Source organism: Morone saxatilis, unplaced genomic scaffold (assembly GCF_004916995.1).
Source record: "Morone saxatilis isolate NCDOM2014 unplaced genomic scaffold, NCSU_SB_2.0 Contig20, whole genome shotgun sequence".
NCBI lineage: Eukaryota > Metazoa > Chordata > Actinopteri > Moronidae > Morone > Morone saxatilis.
In genome coordinates this window covers 17,850,269-17,874,224 of record NW_023339763.1, presented here as the reverse complement: position 1 = coordinate 17,874,224, position 23,956 = coordinate 17,850,269, and the positions used below count along the sequence as shown (strand labels likewise).

Genomic DNA, 23,956 nt, shown 5'->3' with positions numbered 1-23,956 from the left:
TTTTTCACATCTCATTCTTTTTCCTGAATATTAGGTAAGTTCAAGTTCAAGTTCAAGTTCAAGTAAGTGGTTCAAGAAAAAAATTATTGACATAATTTCCATTAAATTAGCAACCCTTATTGTATGTGCTGTATGTGCGTCATTGCTTTAAAGTTTTCAAGTCCATGACTTATCCAGTTTTTTAATGACTGTCAGTGTTTCCATGTTATATGTGTTTTCAGAAAGAACGACCAGGAAACATGATAATCATCATACTTTTTTTAGCTTTAGTTGAGATAAAGTTCCAACTTGACAAACCAACACACGAGTGAAATGAGGGGAAGAATCACCATTCACTGCTCTTTACATCTTTGAGGATTTTCAGCCATCTAGGTTTTTGCTGTTTTGATTATTCATGGTTGAAATCAGTATTTCATTTGAAAGTGCAAAGAGGATAGGCAATATAGAATTAGGGTAAAAGAATGAGTTAAAAGATTATCTGTTGTTGCTTAAGGAACAGCAATATTTATTCAAACAGAGCAGTTAAAGTGACATATTAGTTCCATATATAACTTACAGAATAGGGCTGGACAATATGACCAAACTCTATAGCACAATGTAAATGTAACTTTATAACTATAAATAAACAATATATTTTTTTTTCTTAATACATTAGTGCCCAATAATATTAACTTTTTTACTGGCTTCATAATATTTGTCCAGTGTAAGGTTTTGGACCTGTGGACAGTGGGCAGATGGCTGGACTTCTGGTCATATGCTTGTTCTAGCTATTCTTCAATTGTATGGTATTCTGACAGTTTCATTTGTTGGAAATTACTGTATGAGTGAATTCAGGTCTGTAAGAGATTCATAATCAGTAATTTGATAAATTAAGTGCATTGTCCAGCCCCACTCCAGAAGTTATGGCCAAGGTCAAGGGAACACAGGACTAAATGAAATGGACTCAGTGTAGAAAACAATAAATGGAACCAGTCCATGTCCAGATTGTTCATCATCCCAAAGGGAGGACAAAGCGGTCAAGATGTTAAGTAAAACCTCCTAAAGGTGAATCTGCATGCAAGTCTCTCAGTACACACAACAGATAGTTTAAATCTGAATGAAAGCAGCTCAATTGTACGCAACAGAATGCACAATCACAATCAAGATCATTTCTCAGCCTAAAGTGAACTGACAAAATGATTAATAAGACTCCAAAGACTGATTTCCTCCAGGCTGAAATTCATATAATAATGACTTAGAATAAAATTAATTGATTGTGCTTTTATAACCAAAGTAGAACAAATAATACAAAGACAAGATGTACATCACTTATAAAACATTAACACTGTTATATAAAATTTGAATTTGAAGCACTTCTGTGGCAGTAAACAATTTCAAGAATTTACAAGATGGCTGGTAATGACTGAATAACAATTACAGTAAAATAACAAGACAACTGACAAGCAAAGATCATGTATGGACCGCATCAAGCAGTCATGGACAATATTTGTGTAGACACTCACAATCGCCATCAAATGTGCATTCATCTTAGTTTGCTGAACAACCAGCGGTTCAGGCTCTGGGAAGCTGGCCACCCAAAAAGCAAACAATAAACAGTGCATCAAATTGAAGTCAATAGACTTAAACATGAAAGCACTTTTTTTTTCTTTTTTCCAACACCTAATGAGAAATTTGAAGTAGAAAACAATAGCATGTATTGTGCAGTCTTTTTCCATATCGTAAAGGTCATAGTCCTTCGTCTGAAGCAACTGCAGGAAATTCCTTTTGTGCTCACGTTGCTTCTTAGCTTTTCAGGAACTGTGAAGACAAAGCAGCTTAATGTTTCTCTCATTGAACTTAATGTACTCAGTGTGTCACAGATCATGAAAGACAAAAGAAAGGCAAAATAAATTTATATCAAGTAGCTAACAGAGAATTTTAAATCTGGATTCCTGTTTTTGATTTACCTCTTCCACCTGTCCGGTCGGTGCTACCTGTCCTCTCTGTTTGGTCCTTGAGTCTCCACATGACATAAAGCTGGATGAATTAGTACCATCGGGGTCCCTTTGAGCTTGACCTGATGGGAAAGAGGGACGACTGTACAGAAAGATGTCCCCAAATTCTGAAGGACAGACAAGGAGGAAAACCTTTTAGTTCATTAAATCTATTTAAAAAATGTTTATTAAAAAGGCCTAAAGTGTGAAATACAATCCACTCATTACCTGAGTGCTGTCGGCTTTTGCTGCTTCCCTTTCCTCCTTGTTGGATCTTGTGCTTGTCCTGGCTCTCTCTCTGCTCACATGCAGCCTCCTTCACTCTATGAGTCCCAGTGCTACCTCGTCGACCCCGGGCCTCCCCGGAGCCCATCCGAGGCAGGGTGGCACCCCTCACTTTATAGTCACCGTGGGACATCTGGCTGGAGAAACTAAGAGGCATGCAAGAGTCTGTGGACACAGTAGAGCACAGCGATCCAAATGTTAGTTTCATTAGAAGATAAAAAGGAGTGAATGTCTAATCTCATTCTCGGCTCAGTCTTTACCATCATTGAAGACATCTTTGGGTTGGTAGTCCTGTTGACCAGACTGGTTCTGTTTATGCCTCCTGGGCCTTTTATGTGTTATTGCAGGACTCATGTTGCTGTCTGTAGACATGGGACTGCTGGGTCGCTGGTGTCGCCGGCCTGAAATTGTCACACAGATTTACCACAAATCTTTAGATTACATAACATGTTACAAATAACAGTCAACTTAATGTTGACATGTAATATAAATACTGATGCATTTTATTTGTCATTTTAAGTGGACATCTATGGGAATTATTTATTACATAACCAACTAAACTAACTATTTATTCTTTATTATTTAGTCATAACTTAACATTTAATGGACGTTTATAGGTACATACTTACATTTAATACCAAGTTTTAAAGGGAATTGATTTGATAAGCCCACAGCAACACGATTTTTTTATTTAAACCTTTGGTTGATAAAACTAATGCCATAGACTCCCCATTAGGCTTCTAGTCTAAAAGTCTATCATAAAGTTTTATGATAAAGATTCATGTGTCTGTAGACTGATGCAAGCTCAGACTGTCATGGATGAAAAAGGCATCATTGAAGAAACACAAAACTTAGTGTATAGTATTGTGTGGCATCTAGCAGTGAAATTGCAGGTTTGTCCATTCTAGGCTACCGCAGAAACATGGTGGGCTTCATGGAAGACGACGCACGTTATCTGTAGATAAAAATGACCTAAGGTAACGAAAACACGAATATTTCTATAATTAGGTGATTACACACTAATAAAAAAAAAACATACTTATGAATATTATACTGCATGCATAGATCATCTTAAATGTTACATACTGGACCTTTAAAGTTGTTATTTCAATACAGAAAGGAAATTTCATCAGTATATTAACAAATTAGTGATTTTTTTTCAATACATTGGAAACACTTTGATCTGCTTAATCATGCAGTCTGGTCAATAGTTTGCAGATTGCTGCACAAAACTGTACAGCTATTTCATTCAAATATCAAATCTTTCTATTGATGCATTGTGACCTGCAGTACTTGCTTTTTATCTTTCTTTATATTTTCTTCTTACTATGTTTATTGTTACGCACCCAAAAAACAAGGCACAAATAAAATACATGGCAAAAAATCTGATCTTTGTCCTGTGCAAAGAAATCAAACAAAGTAGAGAAATATGTCACAGCCATGCTAGCACCTTGGTGAGGCTGTCCTCCACTACACAATGGTTCTATGAGCTAAATGCTAACATCAGAGTGCTAACATGGTCACAGCAGCAGTGATGATGGAGCTACATGGAAAGTTATTACAGTGCATCTTGTGGAAACTATCTATACCAAATATCTATACTATCTATACCAAATATCTATACGAAAGGTCAAGACCATCCACCTGATAGCAGGTGGAGATATTTTTCTCAGAACCATAAATGTCAACCTCACAGTGGCGCTACAGAAAAAGTCAAGAGATCAACAATTAGAATACATCATCTGGGAACTATCAATATCTGTACACAAAACAAAAAATGTCTTCCCTGGAAGCCTTCTCACCTGACTCCTCTGGGTATCTGCACATGCGCAGGCCTACAATATCCCGCGATGAAGCCACTGCCTGGTTGAAATCGCCGTCTGTAAAGAAGGATCCCTCTGAGGTGCTGACAACACTGGACCTGCCTGATGAGATGTTGTCCTCAGATGCTGAGCCCCAGCTGTTAACCATGGACCCCGTGACTGATCTGTCCAGATCCCCGGTGCTGGAGGCTGGGGTCTGCTCCAGCCCATGGAGGAGCAGCTTGTGGGGAGAGGGCTGCTGCAGCTGGTGTTTGTGCTTCTGCCGGTTGTGGTGCTGGCTGTAGTGACTTTCAGCGAGCTCGGCGTCTGTCTCCTCCTCTGCCTCCTCCTCATCCTCTTCCTGCCCGTCAGTGTCCACGCAGAGGGGTATGGAGCTGTAGGTGTGTGTTGGGGAAAGAGGGCGAGGGTGGCTCGTGATGTGCTGGCTGGAAAGTGCATAAAAAACATTATTAAATAAATCAGTTAAAAATGGTTGAATGCAGTGTCAGGGAGGTTTAATTAGGATACCTGAGGTGCTCGGTTCCATCGTGCAGGCCATTGCTCAGGTCTCCCTTTGGTGGCGTGATAGGCGGGTGACTATAGGACACTTCAGTGGATGATGGTGCCCCTCTAACTGGTGGAGTAGGGCAGCCTTCTATTCTCCCCTCTGGATCAAAACTGATAAGAAAAGGACAACTGACATGAGGTAATGGCTAAAGGAATGAGGGGTGCTGGAAGTCCTGACACATTAGTCACAGCCCATTAGACAGCAATGCAAATCCCCTGGCCCTCCATCCAAACACTCACATTTCCATCATAGAAAAACCTATAAAGATGAACAATACGCTTTCTGCACCATCTGTTTTTTTTTATTGCATCTCTTAAATGCAGGCTTCTTTCTGTTCTGTTCATTGTACATTACATGGACTAATTTCAATTATATAAAACCTGCTGTCATAGTACACTGGCTGTCTGAAAATGACAAACTGTGTATTCAGTTTGGTGTTAGCTGTGACAATATGGCCATGTTTGGGCAGAAGGTTTGCAGCTAAAAGAATTCCTCAGATGACGCTTGTATGAGTAAGATAACTTTATCATATTATTGTTTTTTTTTCAGTCAGTTTAATATGGTGGGCTACAGTTTGCTAAGGAGCAACATAATATGCAATAGCTGGGAATCTAACATGGCATATTCAGGATGGACAATCAGAACACATAAAGTAATACAATTAGTGCATATTTTAGGCCATCTTGAAGTGCACAACTGTAGCTGTTGGCAGCAACTGTTCAATACCCCATATAAACACTACCAATGAAGGAGCAATGCATGTATGTGTGTCTGTGTATTAGTGTTTGCTAAATAAAAGTACATTCATCTGTGTCTTTTTCCCCATACCTCCTTTCCATGGGTAGGCTATACTCATCACAGTCCCAGGCATTAGCATGCGGAGTAGACTGGCCTTCTCCCCAGGTTACTGCATTATGTTTCGGGATCTTTGGGGCCCGCGTTCCCTTCCTTTGATTTTGACTCCCTAAGAAATGAGAAGAAAACATCAAGGTAAACACAGACTCATGGCTTGCCTCATTAGAATTCACGGCAGCCAGCCTTACCTGAGGTGCTGTTGCTGCCTCTGTCTGAGCTGTGGTGTGAGCCTCCTGTACTGTGATCACGCATCTGGTTGTAGGGGATAGTTTTAGGATGGATCATTCCTTCACTTCCTTGCAGATGATCTGAAGACAAAGACGCAATTTGCAACATCTTTCTTATTTTCATATAAATGATGTAAAGCAAATCCAGGTCAATCTTACTTTACCTTTATTTAGCATGTTTTGCTCAATTATGTTGTACTGCATCTGTGCTGCCATCTCCTTTGGTATTGGAGGCAAGTTGGGGGGCTGTTTCCAGCACGGCACGTCCAGAGGCTCTGCTATAGCGCCACCAGTGGCTGCCTTATTCTTAATGCTGGCCTGAATGAGCTGTGTGGTGGCATATGGGATGGGTTCATATGTGGCTGCTGAATCTCCGCCTGGACTCGCATAGCACAAGTTGGAGTTGGTGAACGTTTTAATCTCATTGAGTTTGTTGGAGAGGTTCACATCGCTGTAAATGGCCGTCTCTGAACCAAGCTGTCCCCCCTGTTTGTTTTCTGGATGGTTCCCATAGTTGGCTATGCAGTCAGCTGGGGAGGGAATATAAGACAAAGCAGCACTTGAACACAGCAAGAGCACAAGTCACAAAGCTTCTGCAAGGCTGGAAGCTGTTGAATTTTTATTAAACACACAATATATACCTCAGAGGACAGCACCTGAACTATGACATGTACTCAGTCTTGCACTGACCTGGTCGGCTGTATGTTGTCATGTTACTGTCGCTGGTGCCATTGCCGTTATTGCAGCAGTTGATGCTACAGTCCTTGTGATTGGCACATGCATTTGGCCAATTGTCTGGCAGCCACAGCTGGTTTAGAGGCTCGCCCATGCTGAGAAGGCCAGGTCTGCAACAAGGAGGACCACAGTGCTGTCAATCAAAACCTGCATATTTCGCTGATGAATGAGCATGGGGTGGATGCATGAGGTTCGCATCCTTTAGAGCAGGTAGACACCTCCCCCTAGTGTTTTCACAAGGTAAATGCATTTCTCCTGTCAGTCTTTATATAACACAAAGGAACAAAAATATCACTCACCTGCCAGCACTGCACACAGATTCTCCTCTTTGATATGCGACTGCAAAGAGAAACAGAAAAACATTAAACCTTGATGAGCTGTCAAAAAGAGGAAGTGCCAAAGGCAGAGAGAAAACATGAAAGGCAGGGAGACATTTGAAACAAAAATCTTAAGTCAGAAGTGTAGACTTACTTCAATACATGCTTCCTTCGACAGGGCATAGAGTCTGACTCTACGGTTTAATGTACATGAAGACAACACAAATAATTGCCTGTGCCTTTACCGATCTCAGCATAACTTCATACTGTTAGAGACAGTTTCTCTTCCAATCACCAGTAAAACATCAAACAAATAAAAAGTCTTCTGTAGAATACATTCCATATTTTCCTTATTTAATCAAATAAACCTAACCTGTGGAGCAGGTGGGCTTACCACACTGTCAGCATATAAATGTGCTTCAAAACACATTGCTGCTTTATGTACTGTATAAATTAGTTTCTACTTTAGAGAAGATATATTTAATCAATTTTAGCTCATAAACTTGTTTTACTTTATTTAATCACACTTCATTTGCTTTTGTTTGCTGTAAATTCCATGATGAGATGTTCATAAATCCCACATATAGTTCTTTTAGCCTTGTGCAATCTTTTAGCTGTGCTTCCATACCTTTCCATTTTAATATGTAAATGACCATGAAAAAACTGATATGCACCCATCAGTGAGTTCTGTTCTATTTATTTTATTTATTCTTTATTTTCTCTTTAATTTCGCCTACTTATTTTATTCCATCTTTATTTATTTTACCTACTTGTTATAGATATGTGTTATCAGTTTACCTTCTTGTATTTCAACATTTTCAGCAATTTTATGAGTTTTGTAGGTTTATCCCTTGTTATATATTTTTGGGTGTGTAAATTGTTTAGGTATCTTTGCTGTGTTTTCTGTTGTTCTGCATCAAGAGTGTCTAGCGCTCGGTTTCGAAGACTATTTTTTATGAAAGTGCTATACAAAATAGATAGTTATGGTTTGGATCTTATTTTATTATGGTATATTCAGGGTTTTAATTCAGCACTTTTTCTCAAATTGAGCTCTACATATATAGTTTTACTTATGTGGCCAAAATGTTACATAATAAAAGAAAAATTATATTAACACTATGAATCATACTGTACATACCTGTAGGTGTAAGCGTGTGAGATGACGCGGGACTGTTTAGACAGACATATAGAGGATAGAGGAAGGGAGGGTATTGATTGAGGCATTTAGTGATATTTTCAATAGGACTACCACTGAGATAGTTGCTATGTTGCTAGGGTTATATCACACTAATGAGGTGTGTCCTCTGTCTAAGGCATGTTCTTCTCTGCTGTGTGATGTACATGTCGTATTTGCGATGCTGAATTAACGGATGTGTATTCGAACATGGTTTGTGTGAGAAATAAACATTGCATTATCTGGCTATTCTGCTGTTCCTCTGTCTTTGGCAACACGAGTGTCTCCATGTGTGTTATAAGGAATGTTAGTATGGGGGTGTGATCATGCATGTCCGAGAGGAAGAGGAGAAGGGAAAATAACAGCATATTTGAGGCAGACATGGTATAAAAGTGCCGCGCGGTGGTGACGGAGTTGGTTGGTTCTCACCTCAAAACGTATGCTGTGTGAGAGGAGAGGTTGACTTGTCTACTCCTCGAAATGAGCCTGCTACAAGCTCAGCCTTTTACTGTTGCTGCATAGTCGCAAATGCAAATTGTTGTTTCTGAAGTCTTTTGTGTGCCAAAAGCAGATTAGGCCCGAGTATTTTTCACCCTTTGATGTGATCTGCTTATCGGCCTCTGAAAATATTCCGTAATATCACTGAGACGAAGACTGAAATGCTGTTTAGTGTGGTGGCAACATGTCATGGCTTGATCCCTTCTACAATCATAACGACCTTCAAAAGTGACATGATAACCCGTTTTGCAGACGCACACTTGGCCTATATGGTGAGCATCTTGAACAGACACACATCTATCTGTCTGCCTTTCTGAAACACACACACACACAACAAAGAAACACACACCCTTGCGGATGCCAGTGTATGTGCTGCTGAGGCCACTTCTCTTCTTGCGGTGCCGGTAGAGCCACACACTGAAAATCATGAGGACCAACCAGCAGGTGGCGCCAATGCCCGCAATAAATGCCGGCTGCCTCACCACATCTGAGATCTGAGACAAAGTGTCCCTTTCCTCGCTGATATCCATCATCTGGCCTGCGGAGTCTGATCAGTAAAATAAGAGACAAATCATTATATGTGCATGAAAACAGCAGTGAAAGCATAACTGAAGATTTAATCGTACACAAAAATGTTGATGCTGCAGCAAAGACACAACAGCAATCTACAAGTAAGTACAATATGATGCTTTATTTGGACACTGTATAAGAAAAGAGAGGCTAACAAACATTATAGAAGTTTTCCACCTGAGATACTGTCACAGTTTTTAGGCCTATTTTTGTCACACCTTACTAAACAATTGGGAGGACTCTCACCCAATTGAAAGAAAGTGACGTCACTTTTGACCCCAGGTCCGGCGCCGTTGCTGGCTGCAACCTCTACGCTGTATCGAATTCCTGGTGCCAGACTGGGAATGAGCACAGAGAAGGTGGAGCCGTCGACTGACTGGTTTACATGGTACCGACTCTCGTTACCCAGGCACCAGATCTGTCAAGAAAAGGCGAGGAGGAGACGGGATAACAGTGATTGCCTGAGGGACACATCCAACAACACAAGAGGCACCAGCAGCCTGACAAAGATTCCATTTACATTTTAACTGCGATTCGCATGATTCACAGCATGAGTACAGCAGAGGGCGGGAGCCTTCTTTTCATACCTTGTACTCCTGAATGACTCCAGCCTCTTCCTGCTCCGGAGGAGGTTTCCAAGCAACGAGGATGGCAGTCCCATTGGCATCACTCTTTGTCACTGTAACGCCCTGGGGTGCTCTGCTTGGGGCTAAGACAATGAAGCATACAGTTAACCACGCAGACATAAACACAATCTCATCTGATTCTTTAAGCATGGTACGGCCTGAATCTCTAACAGCTTTGCGCCCTTAAAAGAGCAATCGAGAAATATTAAAGAGCAGTATTAAATTCCTCTATATTATATTTATAGATACACTGCATACTGTAGAATAAAAGTTCTCAGAAAGTCACCTTCTTCCAGTGTCCTGACTACCTTCACCTCGCTGTCAGCTCCCTGGAACTCATCAAAGAAGGGGCGCACTTTGAACTCGTAGATGGATCCTCTCTTCAGCTGACCGATCACCACTCCATCCTCCCGTGGGGCACGTACCTCCAGGACATTCCACTGCCCCTCCGGCTTGCCGTGCTCAGCGGATGCCCTGTAAAGCACCTTGTAACCCTGGATGTATGGGGACTGCTGCTCGACCTAGTGGAGATGCAGGGATAAAACATGCATAAATGTCATAATGTGACAACGAGACCCTTTGATCACGAGAGACTAAACTGGGTTTAAATCAAAGAGAAGTGTGGCTGTACTGTTGTAATGTAAAGGCTCCACAATATTACCTGCATGTGACTTAAAACAATATACATCTAGGAGGTTAGAGCCTCATCTCGTGTGAGAGTGAAAATCCTGCAGGAAGGATCTGTTAATACTCAGTTAATTCCATTCGTCTTTAGGGTAATACAGATTAACATTTTCCTCATATCTGTGAAATCTCACCGTAAACCACAATATGAGGTCATTAATCGTTTCCCCTCAGCATGGTTCTGGTTAAAATCAAGCCAGGAGAGGACTAAGCACTTTCCATTTAAACCATATAATTATGACAAAGGATGCCTTAAAACATTTCTGTGGAGGCATATGCATGTGTTTGGAACAAGGCATAATGTATCACACCAAAGACAAATTCACTTCCCTATGTAATGGATTGATTGTCTGCTCATAAATGTTTATAGAAAAAAAAAACACATGTATATTCAACATTAAATAAAAAAAACACTTTTAGACAGTTTTAGCCTAGATAGTATTTAAATTTCTATATTTTACTGTATCTCTGTTGAAAATGAGAGCTCACCTCTTCATGTTGTTGGTAAGAATAAGGGAAAACATATCAGAGGGCAGAAAGCTGCTCAGTAATAATCCTCTCTGTCAGCACAGTCTTGATTTGCTGTTAAATACATAACCCCTTGGCTTTTACCTCATTTGTTTATGTATAGTGTGTGTTTACATTTACTGGTAAAATTGCACTTTTGACCTTTTCCCATATTTACCCTAACTTTGACATAGAGTACATGTAGCAAAAAATGTTAATTGCGTGCGGGACACTCATCATGGAGTGGTCCCCTCACCATCCACTGCACCCTGACAGCAGAAGACGAAAGGACGGTTGGTGTGTGCAGGTGAATAACCACATCTCCCAGCTCCCTCTGGATGTGGCGGTGATCCACTCCCTGCATGGTGGAAGTGCTGTCTGTTGATGCAAAAGGGACAAAAAGAAGTGAAATAGAAACAATGAAGCAATCATTTCAACTGAAATAAACAGCAGATGATATCTGTTCAATGAAATGAGGCTAAAAAAAAAGGATGAAAAGCACACACACTGACCCTGTGTTCTAACAGAGTCAGAGATTGGACTGGGGTCGCTGAGGCCATAAGCATTCACCGCTCGGACCATAAACAGGTAGACAGTAGCAGGCTTCAGGTTCCTCAGGACAAAGGTCTGTGTTTTTATATGCTCTGCTAAGGTCACCCATCTGCTGCCTAATGTATAACTGCAAGGAGAAAAACACACAGGTACAAGGCAAGTTTCATCACATGATAAATATGATATACAGTTAATAATTAAAACACACTGAATACAACATAGGTCGAACCTGAATGCCTCGATGAGGTAAGATGTAGGTGTTGCACCAGCATTGGGGTTGGATTTCCACGACAGAGTGAGAGAGGTACGGCTGATGTCAGTCACCTCAGGTTTAGATGGAGCACTGGGAATCAGGTTAGGGTCTATAGGGTGACTGGACTGAACAACAACTCCAAACTCTGCCACAGAGATACCAACAAATCCATTAAAGTACACTATAAATGACTCTTCAGTATGTATTAACAGCCTTTATGACTATATATATCTATATATCAATTAGTGTAACCTACCCTCCACCTGTAAGTATGCTGTCCAGGAAGCCTCTCCATTGGAGCTAGAAGCTACACAGGTGTAGAAGCCTGTATCTCCAAGCTGAGGAGAGGAAGTACAGTGGCAGATATGAGTGGGTTGTTTGGCTCAGTGCAGCTACTGTAACTGATTGCTAACTGCTGTATTACTTTATCCCCTACCTTAGCGTAGCGAATCTCCAGTGACCCTGCGTCTGCTATGGACATGCGGGAGTCCACTGGAGACACTACCACACCGTCCCTCTTCCAGTGGACTGTAGGAGGTGGTGAGCCAGATGTTTGGCAACCCAGGACCACTGTGCTGTCCACAGGCACAGTCTGATTGAGTGGACCCTGCCTAATCACAGGAGGAGGGTGGTCTGACCCAGCTAACAAAAAAAAGAGAAAGTAGGGAAGTGAAAGACTAACAGGTGCTTTTTAGTATTTCGAGCAGACTATGTAGTGTGATCAAATTGGAAACATTACAAAATAAAATATAATAAACAATGCCAGCATGCATTCTTAAATTGCCTTCGAGTATGATGATGGACAACCCACAATGCAACACACAAATTATGGACCCACTTACATCAAGAAAAAACTGAAATAACTGTCGGTCAACGACAAAGCCAACAAAACTAAATTTAAAGTAATAGGTACTTCATAAACGTTTTTATTTGCTATTCATGAAGTTTTCGAATGAATTATGGTAGTGATGTCCTAGAGACTGTGGAAACTCCACTTTTGAAATGAAATGAGCTCACTATGTCACTGTTCACTGCAAACACAAATTACTTATAACTATATATGTATACACATATACATTTAATTGTTTTGCCTACAAAAGCCATTCCAGCTAAAACATGTTTATGGTTTTTGTGGTCATGTTTAGGCAACTAAAAGCATCTCTTGGAGGTTAGAGGAACATTGTGGTCATCATAAGTACAGTACGGCTAAAGTAAGGTTAAGCGTAGGCACTGAAAACTCTCTTGTTGCATGAGGTTACGGAAATCTGAGATCTCGGTCTCAGGTGTTCATGTGCTTTGTATGCCTAATATAGAGGAAACAGGTTTTCTAAATTGAAGCCTGTCACAGGATGTCCCAACATCTCCTGTTGGTACAAAAGGTAACAGTAGGCGTATTATGGCAGAGTTATGCGTATCATATAACCCCAATGTCTCAGGTTTGATTCTGGTTGGTGACCTTTGTTGCACGTCACCCCCTTACCTCTTCCTGCCCTTTCCTGTCTGTATGTCTACTATCACTACTGAATGAAGGCAAAATGCCAAAAAAAAACAGTACACTGTCAACAGTATATTATGGAATTGGAAATTGGGAAAGGTTGTTCACAAAAGATCAAAGTTATGAAGACAGAGACAGAAATAAAAGTAAGAAAGATGAAAGTAGAGAAAATGAGAATGAAATTCTGCCAAAAAATGAAAGCCAGATAAGATGTGAAAGATATTGAGAGGCAAATTGGTAAAGAGAGAACAATAGGTTTAGGTGGCTGTGCAGGCAGTGAAGGAAAAAGAAATCAACTTTTCCCCTCCAGCGGAGAGCAACTAATCGTTCACTCGGCAGTGGGTTCTGCTGGAGCCGACTCCAATCACAACGGCAAAGCCCAACTAATAACAATTCCACTTAGATAACAGAGCTCTCTCTTCTCTCTCTCTCTCTCTCTTACATTTTAAAACCCTGTGGATGGGGGCAGGGGTTCTAGATAAATAAATAAATATACCAACAAAAAAAAAAAAGGTGATGGAAACACGCCTTGAAAACTGCCGGAGGTAATGTGGACCAGTTATTTCCATAAAAATGCACCACTCCAAATGGGGATGAGAGGAGTGTGGTGGGATGGAGAGAATTTGGGGGAGGGGAGAGTAGAGAGAAACAGGAACGTGCGAGTGCAGTGCCATAGACCACTGGAAAAAATCACATAAAACATGACCCCATCTTTTTTATTTCCATTACCTGTAACAGACTTTTCACTGAGTGGATGCCTCTCATTTCCCTACTAAGGTGGCTGCAGGACGCAGTACCAGTGTGAGCATCAGATTATCCTTTGGAGCTAATAGGGCTGCACTGAACAACTCAATGTGTACATGCAGTATGTTTAAGCCTGAAGCAATTACCTTCATTAATTTAATATATGTACATGTACAAAGTTACCCAGAAACATGTATTCATGATAACACAGGTCATTTAATTGGTAGCTTGTAGACTTTGCTGGCGGTGTGTAATTACTGGTGTGGGCCTCCAAGCACATTTAAATTGCTTTTTAACAATTAACACAGTTATTTCATCACCTAGGATTTGGATGGCAATCCCTCAGACCACATTTAATATAAAAGTACCTATGAACTGTATCATGTGTCAATCCTGCAGTCATATTTCACTGAAATGTACAGTAAAATAGAACACTACGTTGTATAACGTGGAGTCACGATGGATAATCATTATTCTATTTCCCCTAGTCCTCTTTACTTAGATCATATACCCTACAGTAGCAAGTTAGGAAATTATATTTTTAGAGGTAAGAGAGATAAGGCCAGACACTCGTTACACACATGTTGTTCACACACATCACCATGGAAACAGAGCGTTTTCAGCCCAACATGTGAACAACATATCCTAAAATCTCTTCCCTCTTGAAATCCCTCCTCTGACAGTTAGTAACCAGGGCCAACTACCACACCTATAAGGGAGGGTAGCTCCCCCGCGTCTGCAACCAAGGCCAGTTTGTAGCCTAATACACCTGCCTAACAAAGGAAACCCGCAGCAGCAAAGTAGTCTGTTTGCCAAAACACAAACCATTGAAGCTAGAAATGTGCAGAATAAAGTCCCCCCCCATGTGCCCTCCACCACTCCTTCCCTTTACTCACAGTCTGTGACCTCCAGCAGTGCTTTGGTAATAACACTGCCAGCGATGTTGAGAGCCTGGCAGCTGTAGAAGCCGCCATCAGAGCGCTGAACATCGGTAATGGTCAAACTGCCCATCTGGGAGACAGAAAGACGGCTAAAGGGCTGTGGAGGCTGGTAAGAGAAGAGGAGACTCTGTAAGGGGAAGCAGAGATCACATAGTTAGAAACCCATTCACTTGCTTTATTTGCACAGAGTAGTCATTTAGTCTGATGACAGACTGAGGGCCAATCTCACCTCACTTCCCTCCTTCTGCCAGAAGATAGCAGGCTGTGGGTTGCCAGTGGCCTCACACTGGAAGGTGACCGTCCTGCCCACAGTCACCACCTGGTTCCTGGGGCGTATGGCAAATGCTGGGGGCACTGCAGAGGAAGAGAGGCCTTAATTAGATGGCAGCCTGATACATTTTCATCATTCCAAGTTTTAGATCATCTTAGTATAAAAAGCTATGTGAGTATGTAGCACAAAACAGTCACTATTTACCTGTTTTTTTTAATGAAAAAACTGCATTTTTTTTTTATTCATTTACCTACACATAACATAAATTACATACTGTATTGGTGGATGGAATTACAGTTCCAGATAGGACAATAACAGGGGCTCATGATTTCCTGTTGCTGTCTGGTGGTGGATGAGAGATGGATGACAACTTACCAGTATTGACTACAAGGGAAAAGACACACAAAAAAGAACAGTGTAATGAGTAATAAAGGCACACACTGGGATATGGATCTACAATGATGCACTCAACAGTACTGATACATGCTTGAATGAGTGAGCATAACACAATTAACAGTTGGTAATAAGGAGGTGCAATATTAATAAATAATGAGTATAAATAATATTATTTATTAGAGTTATTAGAGTTAAGTTTTTCACTTTTGGTTTATAATATCTTCGTTTTATTTCTTTTATTCCTTTAATAAAATAGTATTTCTTATAGTTTAGTATAGTTTAAGGAGATTATGCTTTGGAATTAAAAGTAAAATATTTCTTCAGATGCCCAAATGTTTAATGATCAAAAAGTCAAGGGACAAGGCATGCTGTTTAGCCCCTATTAGACCCTGCAGACCAGTTGACTGTGGGGTGTGAAAAGTCTGTGTAATTGCAGGTTTAAGTTACAGAGCCAGCCAGCCTTGAGGCGTATTTGGACAAAGATACCAACCCCTAATGAGGACATAAACCTGTGAGGGGTGAGGAAGGAGCATTGTGTCTGGATAGGAGGTAGAAGTGGGGAGCTGCTGGTGCTATGCAGGCATCTGCTATGCTAATTGTACTACACAAACAACCACACATTTTGAGATGGGAACTACTGTACATCTTGACATCTGTAAACTAGATTTATAGTGAAATGAATGGCTAGCTAACCAGCTGGTTTTGGAACTACTGCAAGATGACTGTGGTTATTGCTCAACATTTTTGTGAATTTCTTTTTAAAAAAGTAAAGCACATGATTTTGCAGGAAAGCTGGGTTTAATCACCCTGTCTGAAAAGATGAGTATCATGTATGGGCAACTTTATCTAATTTCTCCCAAGTTCATGTCTGAGAAAATTCAGATCATTTTCATGAGTGTAACGCTCAAGAGTCATTTGATCTCATACTTGGGAAAACCTTATGAGTAAGGGCCTTGGCCTGCTAAATCTGTTTAAATGGCAACTGTTTAATATCAACCAAATGTTCTAGGTCAGTAAAAATGATTCTGTGGTTACGACTATAGCTATGATTGAAAAAAAAATGAAACACACATTTACTTGATGGCTCTTTGTTTCCTCCCACAATACAACTTCTACTCATCTCCCAGTTATTGTACCCTTCTCCATTCCCTGCCCAAATTAGCTATGGTCCCCCTTGACGCTCATTTTCTCAGGTTTTTGGAAGGGAGAGGAAGACCACGTAATTGGAACCTTGTCATTTCCCAGCATGCCACCAGCCCTGCCTTATCTTTAATTAAGTCCTACTGTCCTCACAGTCTATGTCACCCACTGTGCCACTGCCGTGTGTGTGCGTGTTTATGTGTTTATATATATATATATATATATATGGTTCAGTGTGTGCAACTATGAGAGGTGTCTTACTGTTTATTTCCTGCCACTGATTTAAGGACTAAAGGGTGTCATTGTGGCAGGGAAACTAAGACCAAAATGATTCCATTTTCTGTGGTCACGTAAACATTTACTTTGCATGCTCCTCTCAGTTTATACAGGACATTACTATGAAACTGTACTGTAAACAAACTGCTGTTATGTCATATACTCCTTTTTATTCAGCACTGGAGATTGCTGCATACATTATATGACCTCAAGCCAGGAAGTGAAAAAGAAAAAACACACACAGAAACCTGGGAGATAAGTCTGCCTGTCTGTACTGTCTTGAGAGCAACAGCCTAAAGCACAATAATGAAAACTAGGTCTGGATAAAAGGCAAGGTAAAAGTCACTGCCTGCTAATTTGTGACACTACAAGACACGATTAGTTCACCAGTTCGGCTAGAAGTAGCTGTCTTACAAATACTCAAAAAAGGACATCTGAGGCTGTGCAAAAAGTGTGTGAACTGTGTACAGAAGAGAAGGTGGTGCTTCCGTTAGAGGACATTGCATGTGAGGGTCGGGTTGTACTGACCGTGTACAGTGAGCGTGGCGGATGCTTCAGACTTTCCAACCATGTTCTCCACCACACATGTATAGGAGCCCTCATCTGAAGAGGTCACTTGGCGAACAATCAAGGTATGGTCCTCTAGGATTTCAAATCTGTAGAGCAGGACGGACACACACAATCACGAGATGAAAGAAAAAGTCGAAACGCTGCGTTTGCATGGTAAATTAATGTGTATAGAGGGCCTTTGTGCATTACCGGCCCTTAGGCAGGTCAGAATCATCTTTCCTCCAGCGGACAGTGGGAACAGGGTCTCCTTGAACCACACAGTGAAACTCCACGCTCTCGTCTGCCAACACCACAACACTGCTGGGCCGCTTCACGAAGGTCGGGCGCTCTGGAGGGCAGTACATGGGCAACACCAATATAATCATCACTGTCATGAACGCCATCTATATCCCTGCACTTTTTTATGTTATAGATGTATAGATTCATTCTTCACTAGTCTAGTTTTAAGAACAAAATTCTTGTACATTTATTAGCCTCTTTGTGTAGTTAATGGGACTTATATAAACTACAGTGCACCAAGGGTAATAATGGATTGTTTACTGTCATGCTAACATCCCCTTGATACAAGATGTGAAAGGCATTTTAGCAAAATAGAAACATTTACGTTGGAATTCATACACAGTATTGAATGTGCATATTGAATGTGAGCACAGTCAGTCAGTATCTGGCAAGGTACTGTACAGAATGAATTGAAAATGTTTAAATAACTAGCACTATGCTATCTTGTTTTGTTGTTGTTTTTTCACAGAAAATCTATTTTTACTTGAACATCTGATCAACAATCATTACCAACACTGTATCCAACCAACACCTTGGAGAATTCTAAAAAATCTATATTGCAATCATCATAGTTTGGAAAAATGTAATATTCCAATGATCATCATGTGTCAGTCTCTAAAAACGTTTTTTATGCACAACCTGTTGAACAACATATTCTGACCTGTTTCTGCATTCATGCCTTGAATGGCTCAATAAGACACTATACTCCCAACCTCAACCAAGGTCATCTAACCATGTGATACTGATAAGTGCTCTATTCTGATGGGAAATGTTAGGTGGGGGATGGAGAACAGAGGCTGAAAACAGGATAGGGGGTGTTGGAGGCAGCATAAGGAGCTCTTGTACTGAAAGGTTTGAGGGGTTGCAGCGGCGGATGTAGCAGCGGTAGATGTTCAGCGCGTGTTGGGTGGCAAAACCTCTACAAAGCTGGCAGACTGAATGGTAGTGCTGCATAATCAACGTAATTAATGGGTTATTATACCCCGGTGACAAAGACCTCACATAGCGGACTGGCAAACTAAACCGCTGTGAACTGAGAGGGTACTTAGACGAAGTGAAGCACTGCAACATTGTGAAATGCAATCACAAATCCTCAAATTTTACCTAGCACAGTGAGTTCAGCGATCTCGCTCTCCCTCTCTCCCACCATGTTCGTTCCAACGCAGATGTATTTCCCTGCGTCGCTCTTCCTGGTGTTGGTGATCATCAGTTTGCCACTGCGAATCTAGAAGAAAGCACAAAAAATATTTGCATGGCTGTTTTCACACAAGACCTTACCACCCTTATAAGTACTGTGTTTGTGGGAACATCACTTCATAATGCATAAAAATATGGCCAATTTATACATTTTGCACCACATCATGTTAAGTTTTCACTTCTTTGCTTTGATGCACGATGCCACCCACGTATAATCACGTCTTCGGTTCGTCCATTTTGAAATATACATTGTTATGCACTTGATGGCATAACAGCAAGCGGTGTTGTGTGCAGTTGTGTGCATCTGTATGCATCTCTTTATCTAAGGAATAGAATTTGCACTGCCTTTCAAGCTGCACAGAAGGTCACCCATTATGAAATTACATAATTCATATCTAGTGCTACATTACCACAGAACCCTGGGAACAAAGACACTGCCTCTTTGAGGAGACCTTCCTCAGATGTTCAGTCACCCTACTTTGCCTTTCCCAAACTTTTTACTGTCTCTACTGATATCTGCACGCACACACACACACACACACACACAGGCGCACACACACAACAAAGAGGTGGGAGATATATGCACATACTGTTTTCATTCTTTTTATAACCTCTCCACCATACGCCCCCACAGACCATGGTAGCTGTCTTTATGGTGCTTTAAGTGTGAGCTACTGTTCTGATCGTCTGAAGCTATCCAGTGTTACAGGTGATACCAGAGATACTCTGTGTATGTGTACTATAGTGGGAATGCTGATTTCAAGACCTCAAAACAAACACAAGGCCATTCCCTACACCAAGATATCTGAAACCATCTCCCAGGCATCAACTTCAATTAAACTTTCAGCCCCGTTATGATGATTTAAGATTTTTTCCCTACTCACACTAAGCAATGGAATAGAGACACACATAGCCCTTAATAGCACAGTTCTGTTATATCCTAACAGAGGTCAGAGGTCAAGGCTGCCCACAGTGCTGTGTCCATGAACCAGGCAGGGGATTCGTCATGCTATACCGCACCTGGCATGGTGAGCACTCTCCACTCACCAGCATACAGATGGAATACATCATTAAATTGCTGCTGCAGGGATGAAACCAACAGCCTTTCATTTATTAGTCATCCCCCTCTGGGATAACCTTCCACCACAAACAGTTCATACTGTACACCAAATAAATAACAACCAAGAGTGGCCTAACTACGGCTGACATTCCAAGTCTGTTGCAAATGATGTGGTTTTAAGAGGAAGATTTAACAAACTGTGGTGTGACTTGCGGTAGTGTGTACTTTCATACACAATGCCAACCACTAGTAATCACAAGGAGCAAATGGGGGAATTTGGGAGCTGATAGTGCAGATTCAGCCATTCCTGTCAGTATTCAATGAATTAGGTTTAGATGTTCGGACTCAGTCAATGCAAAATGTTCTATACTTGACATAACTGCTCGATTGCATACAGGAACAGGGTTGTTGCCTTTAATGAGTCACGAATGATATCTGACATTGTTGGGATTGTAGCAACAAAGACAGTGACAGTATTTTTACAGTATTTCAGGTATATAATACATAAAATATAAACATATGAATTTAGCTTTTTTTTATTTTGTAATATAGTTATTTGCACATGAAGGATAAGAGAATTGCAATAATTAAAACAGTTATTAATAAAGGTAAAACAGAGAACTTATGACACAAAGGATTTTTTTTTCCAATTACTTTCATTCATTATTGGCTCATAATCTTTCCCATACTACTAGTTTTCCATTTCATAAAGTAAGCACTAATATTTTCATTAAATGCACAACGATATTAAAATCAGGTGAATGAAGTCACCCAGTTGAATCCAGGATAAAGAGATTTGTGTCTTAGATTCATCGGGCATCTGTTGGCACTGCTGAGTCTATGTAATAACTGTCTCTTGATGAACCTATATCAAATTCTGTGGCAATGTAATGATGCCAGTAAAGTATTCTTCAAGGACTGCAAAGACGATCTTGCTCTAACCAATGCCGTTGACTAATGCTACACTTTTGCCCTGCAACTTTTTTGCTGTTTGCTGTAAATACTGCTGCACTAGTAACTTTAGCAGCTGATTAAAGAGCAGACCAAGCTCTTTTTTATTTCCTGAACTGACCGCTCCTCGTTTTTAGCAGCAATTCCACTGCTAAGAAATCCAAATGTGGTTTGTCTATCCTCCATCTCGGACATCAAAACCTCAGCTTTCGTTTCTGCTCTGTTTCAGAGTGTGTCTCTTTCTCTTTCTTTCTCTTTCTTCCTCACATAGCCTTAGATGCCCTACAGGCACACACATTTTGAGGCTGCTTATAGAGTGATTTACATGTGTTTTCTGTATAAAGGGCACTCAGCTTTTTTAATTAAAATCCATAAATCCCTTTTCCTGTGTGTGAGAGTCTTCGAAAAATCATTATTAAGAATTAACTCACAACTTTAGCTGCGTATCAGTTTTAATAAATGATGGTCCAGGCCACAAGGAGAACTCTCAAAAGAATGGGAAGTAGCCATGAATAACTTGTGGTGGACGCCTTTGGTCTTTGTACAGTAAGTGATGTCTTTGAGTGAACTCTCATGGCAAAGACATATTTCCATATAGAAAAGATGATTGGGGAGGACAAAGACAGGCACGCAGAAAGTACAAAGCAAAAAGCAGCCTTTGTATTTCCCTCAGAGGAGCTTCCCCCCTGGCTCTGATCCCGGCTCTCCTTAAATCAGAGATAGCTGCTCTGTCCATCACAGTCCCCCAGAGAGACTCTACCTGTCACTCCGCACTAACATGAGCTTTGAATCTGCTCTTGTGTGTCCCCGGGAGCATGCACAGACATTCAAATAAACAAATCAACACACACACACACACCTACACACACACACACACACACACACAAAATCATCTGAGTGGCTGAAATGGGAAGCCTTTTTTTGCTGTCCTGACCCATCAGATGCTCCTGGGTCTGGAATCAGTTCAGTGTGTACAGAAACATGAAAAGAAAATCACCTCTGTGTATCGTATGCCACATGACAACTTAATATATCAGATTAATAGCATGCTGTAGCTCATATGATGACTGGTGCCAGCTTGTTGTTGTTTTCTGTTTTTGTGTATTTTTGCCATCAGGCATACAAAAAAGCAATATATTTTGCATATGCAGTAGGTTTATCCTGGGTGGGATCTCAGAGAAGACACAGGTACATGTGATGTTATTATTTAGTCTTCTCCTGACCACATGGCAATTATGAATAAATGCATGTGATCTCGACTTAACAGGCTTGATTTTCCATACTTTAAAATTACTAAGGTGAGAGGAAATTAAACTAAATTGTTTATTTAGAGTTTAGAAATGGGCAACTAAATACCAAAGATTACACCATACAGCTTGTGAAGCACAATCCAAGTGTTATGAAGCCATGTGATTAATAGTATCTTACAGTAAGAGATAACACAGAACATGTTTTGTATCAAGTGTAAATTTCTGTGTGAACAGTTCCTTTAAGATTAGAATGATGTGTGAGGTCAACGTGGTCATCTCTTACTGTGATGCGTTCATCCCTGTCATCTAAGTTTGCACCATCTTTCCTCCAGGAGATCGTGGGTTCAGGGTGCCCACGGGGCGGTTGGCACTCCAGCACTGCGGGCTCACCCACTGCCACCATGACATCCAGTGGGTTCTGTCTGAAGTCATCGCGTAAAACTGGAAAACACACAGAAAAGCAGAACAGTAAATAGAGTGGAATGTAATGACGTTTGGCCATTATTTCGACAATGATAAAATCACAATATTGTTGGTGCCTTCTAGTGGGTTTCTATTTATTGTGTCAATTAGAAGACTCAATGACTGATTCATGTGGTATTAACAGCTTTCACAAGTGTGAAATTTTGAACCTCTGAGTTCAGAAGTGACATACAGTATGTTAATGGCTTTTTTTAAATGCCAGAGCCCAGGAAAATTGCTTTCTTTATTTTTTCTGTTGTCTACCCTTTTCTTGTTCCTAGCATGGTAATGAAGTGCACAAAACACCAAATTATCGCCACTTTTTTAAGGGGAACAAGGCCACTATCAGTTTTTGTCAGTCACCTAGCAACTGCGCTCTCAAGACTTAAATCACTCGAACAGCAGGATATTGTATACTTGACTTCCCATGTCCAAATTACAACCTTAAAGGTTCCATTTGAAAGCAGCATAATAAAGGGTTGTTCGCTAGCTCTGCATATCACATATTTTAAGAGCAGCATGCCAACTATTGCCCAAAATACCTTCATTGTGAATTGTTAATATATGTATTATATCATATATATATATATATAATATATAATTTGTGTAAACACTGCAACATAACTGACCTGCCAGGATCCCTCATGTGGTTACTCCCTTACTCAAGCAGAGGACAAGGTTGAGAAAAGTTGCTGAGAAAGCTGGTTGTCTAAATAGCTGACAGTAAGACAAGAAGATACACTGCTACAGAGAAATGCGGAAAGGTAAGATTCAGACGGCTCCACTAGCAGACAGCGGAAAGCTACCACAGCAATTTATCATCTTTCCGCAACGAGTAGCCTGCGTACAGAGAGCCTGCTCGCCAGCCAGAAGCTGAACTTGAGACAAAGCAAACTTGCATCCACTCCAAGAAGCCCAACAGAAGATTGTGATTTCTGGTGGCCACAGGCAGCTCCTTCCTGTCTACAACACAGGCTGTATATAAAAGTCTCTGATGTACAGCATCAAGCTCCAAACGGCATGAGGAAGAGCAAATTCCTGATGAGCGGCAGGGGATTCTAAAGCTTAAATGTGTCAAAAAAAGAAGAAGAATCAATTGGAATAATGCCAGAGCTCTATCCTGAAGTATGGGACTATTACTTGCTAGTTTAAAGCAAGAAAGGAAGTGGAACTGGGATGTGTAAAAGTGAAAGGGCTTTATCATCTTTATCAATGAAAACACCTTTTGTTTTATATAACTGTGAGAATTTCTGCTCCTGATGAGGTGAACAACATGTGTTAATGTAGACGCCTATGCA

At 40.7% G+C, this 23,956-nt stretch overlaps 1 protein-coding gene across 1 annotated transcript; it reads right to left on the bottom strand.

The window, feature by feature from the left end:
* Positions 1-288: 288 nt before the first annotated feature.
* LOC118332042 (roundabout homolog 1-like) lies at positions 289-22,637 on the bottom strand (the record flags this gene model as incomplete). The annotated part of the gene is given in 28 exon segments (XM_035667172.1): positions 289-1,797; positions 1,947-2,101; positions 2,202-2,423; positions 2,519-2,659; positions 4,061-4,506; positions 4,589-4,738; positions 5,457-5,592; positions 5,672-5,791; positions 5,875-6,240; positions 6,401-6,555; positions 6,745-6,784; positions 7,901-7,932; positions 8,780-8,981; positions 9,251-9,422; positions 9,592-9,713; positions 9,917-10,151; positions 11,078-11,199; positions 11,334-11,500; positions 11,603-11,771; positions 11,883-11,964; positions 12,063-12,268; positions 14,762-14,933; positions 15,036-15,160; positions 15,453-15,461; positions 17,418-17,545; positions 17,649-17,787; positions 18,843-18,963; positions 22,480-22,637. Coding segments are annotated over 28 exon segments (4,307 nt in total), but the record flags the coding sequence as incomplete, so codon positions are not given.
* Between the last annotated feature and the right edge of the window lie 1,319 nt (positions 22,638-23,956).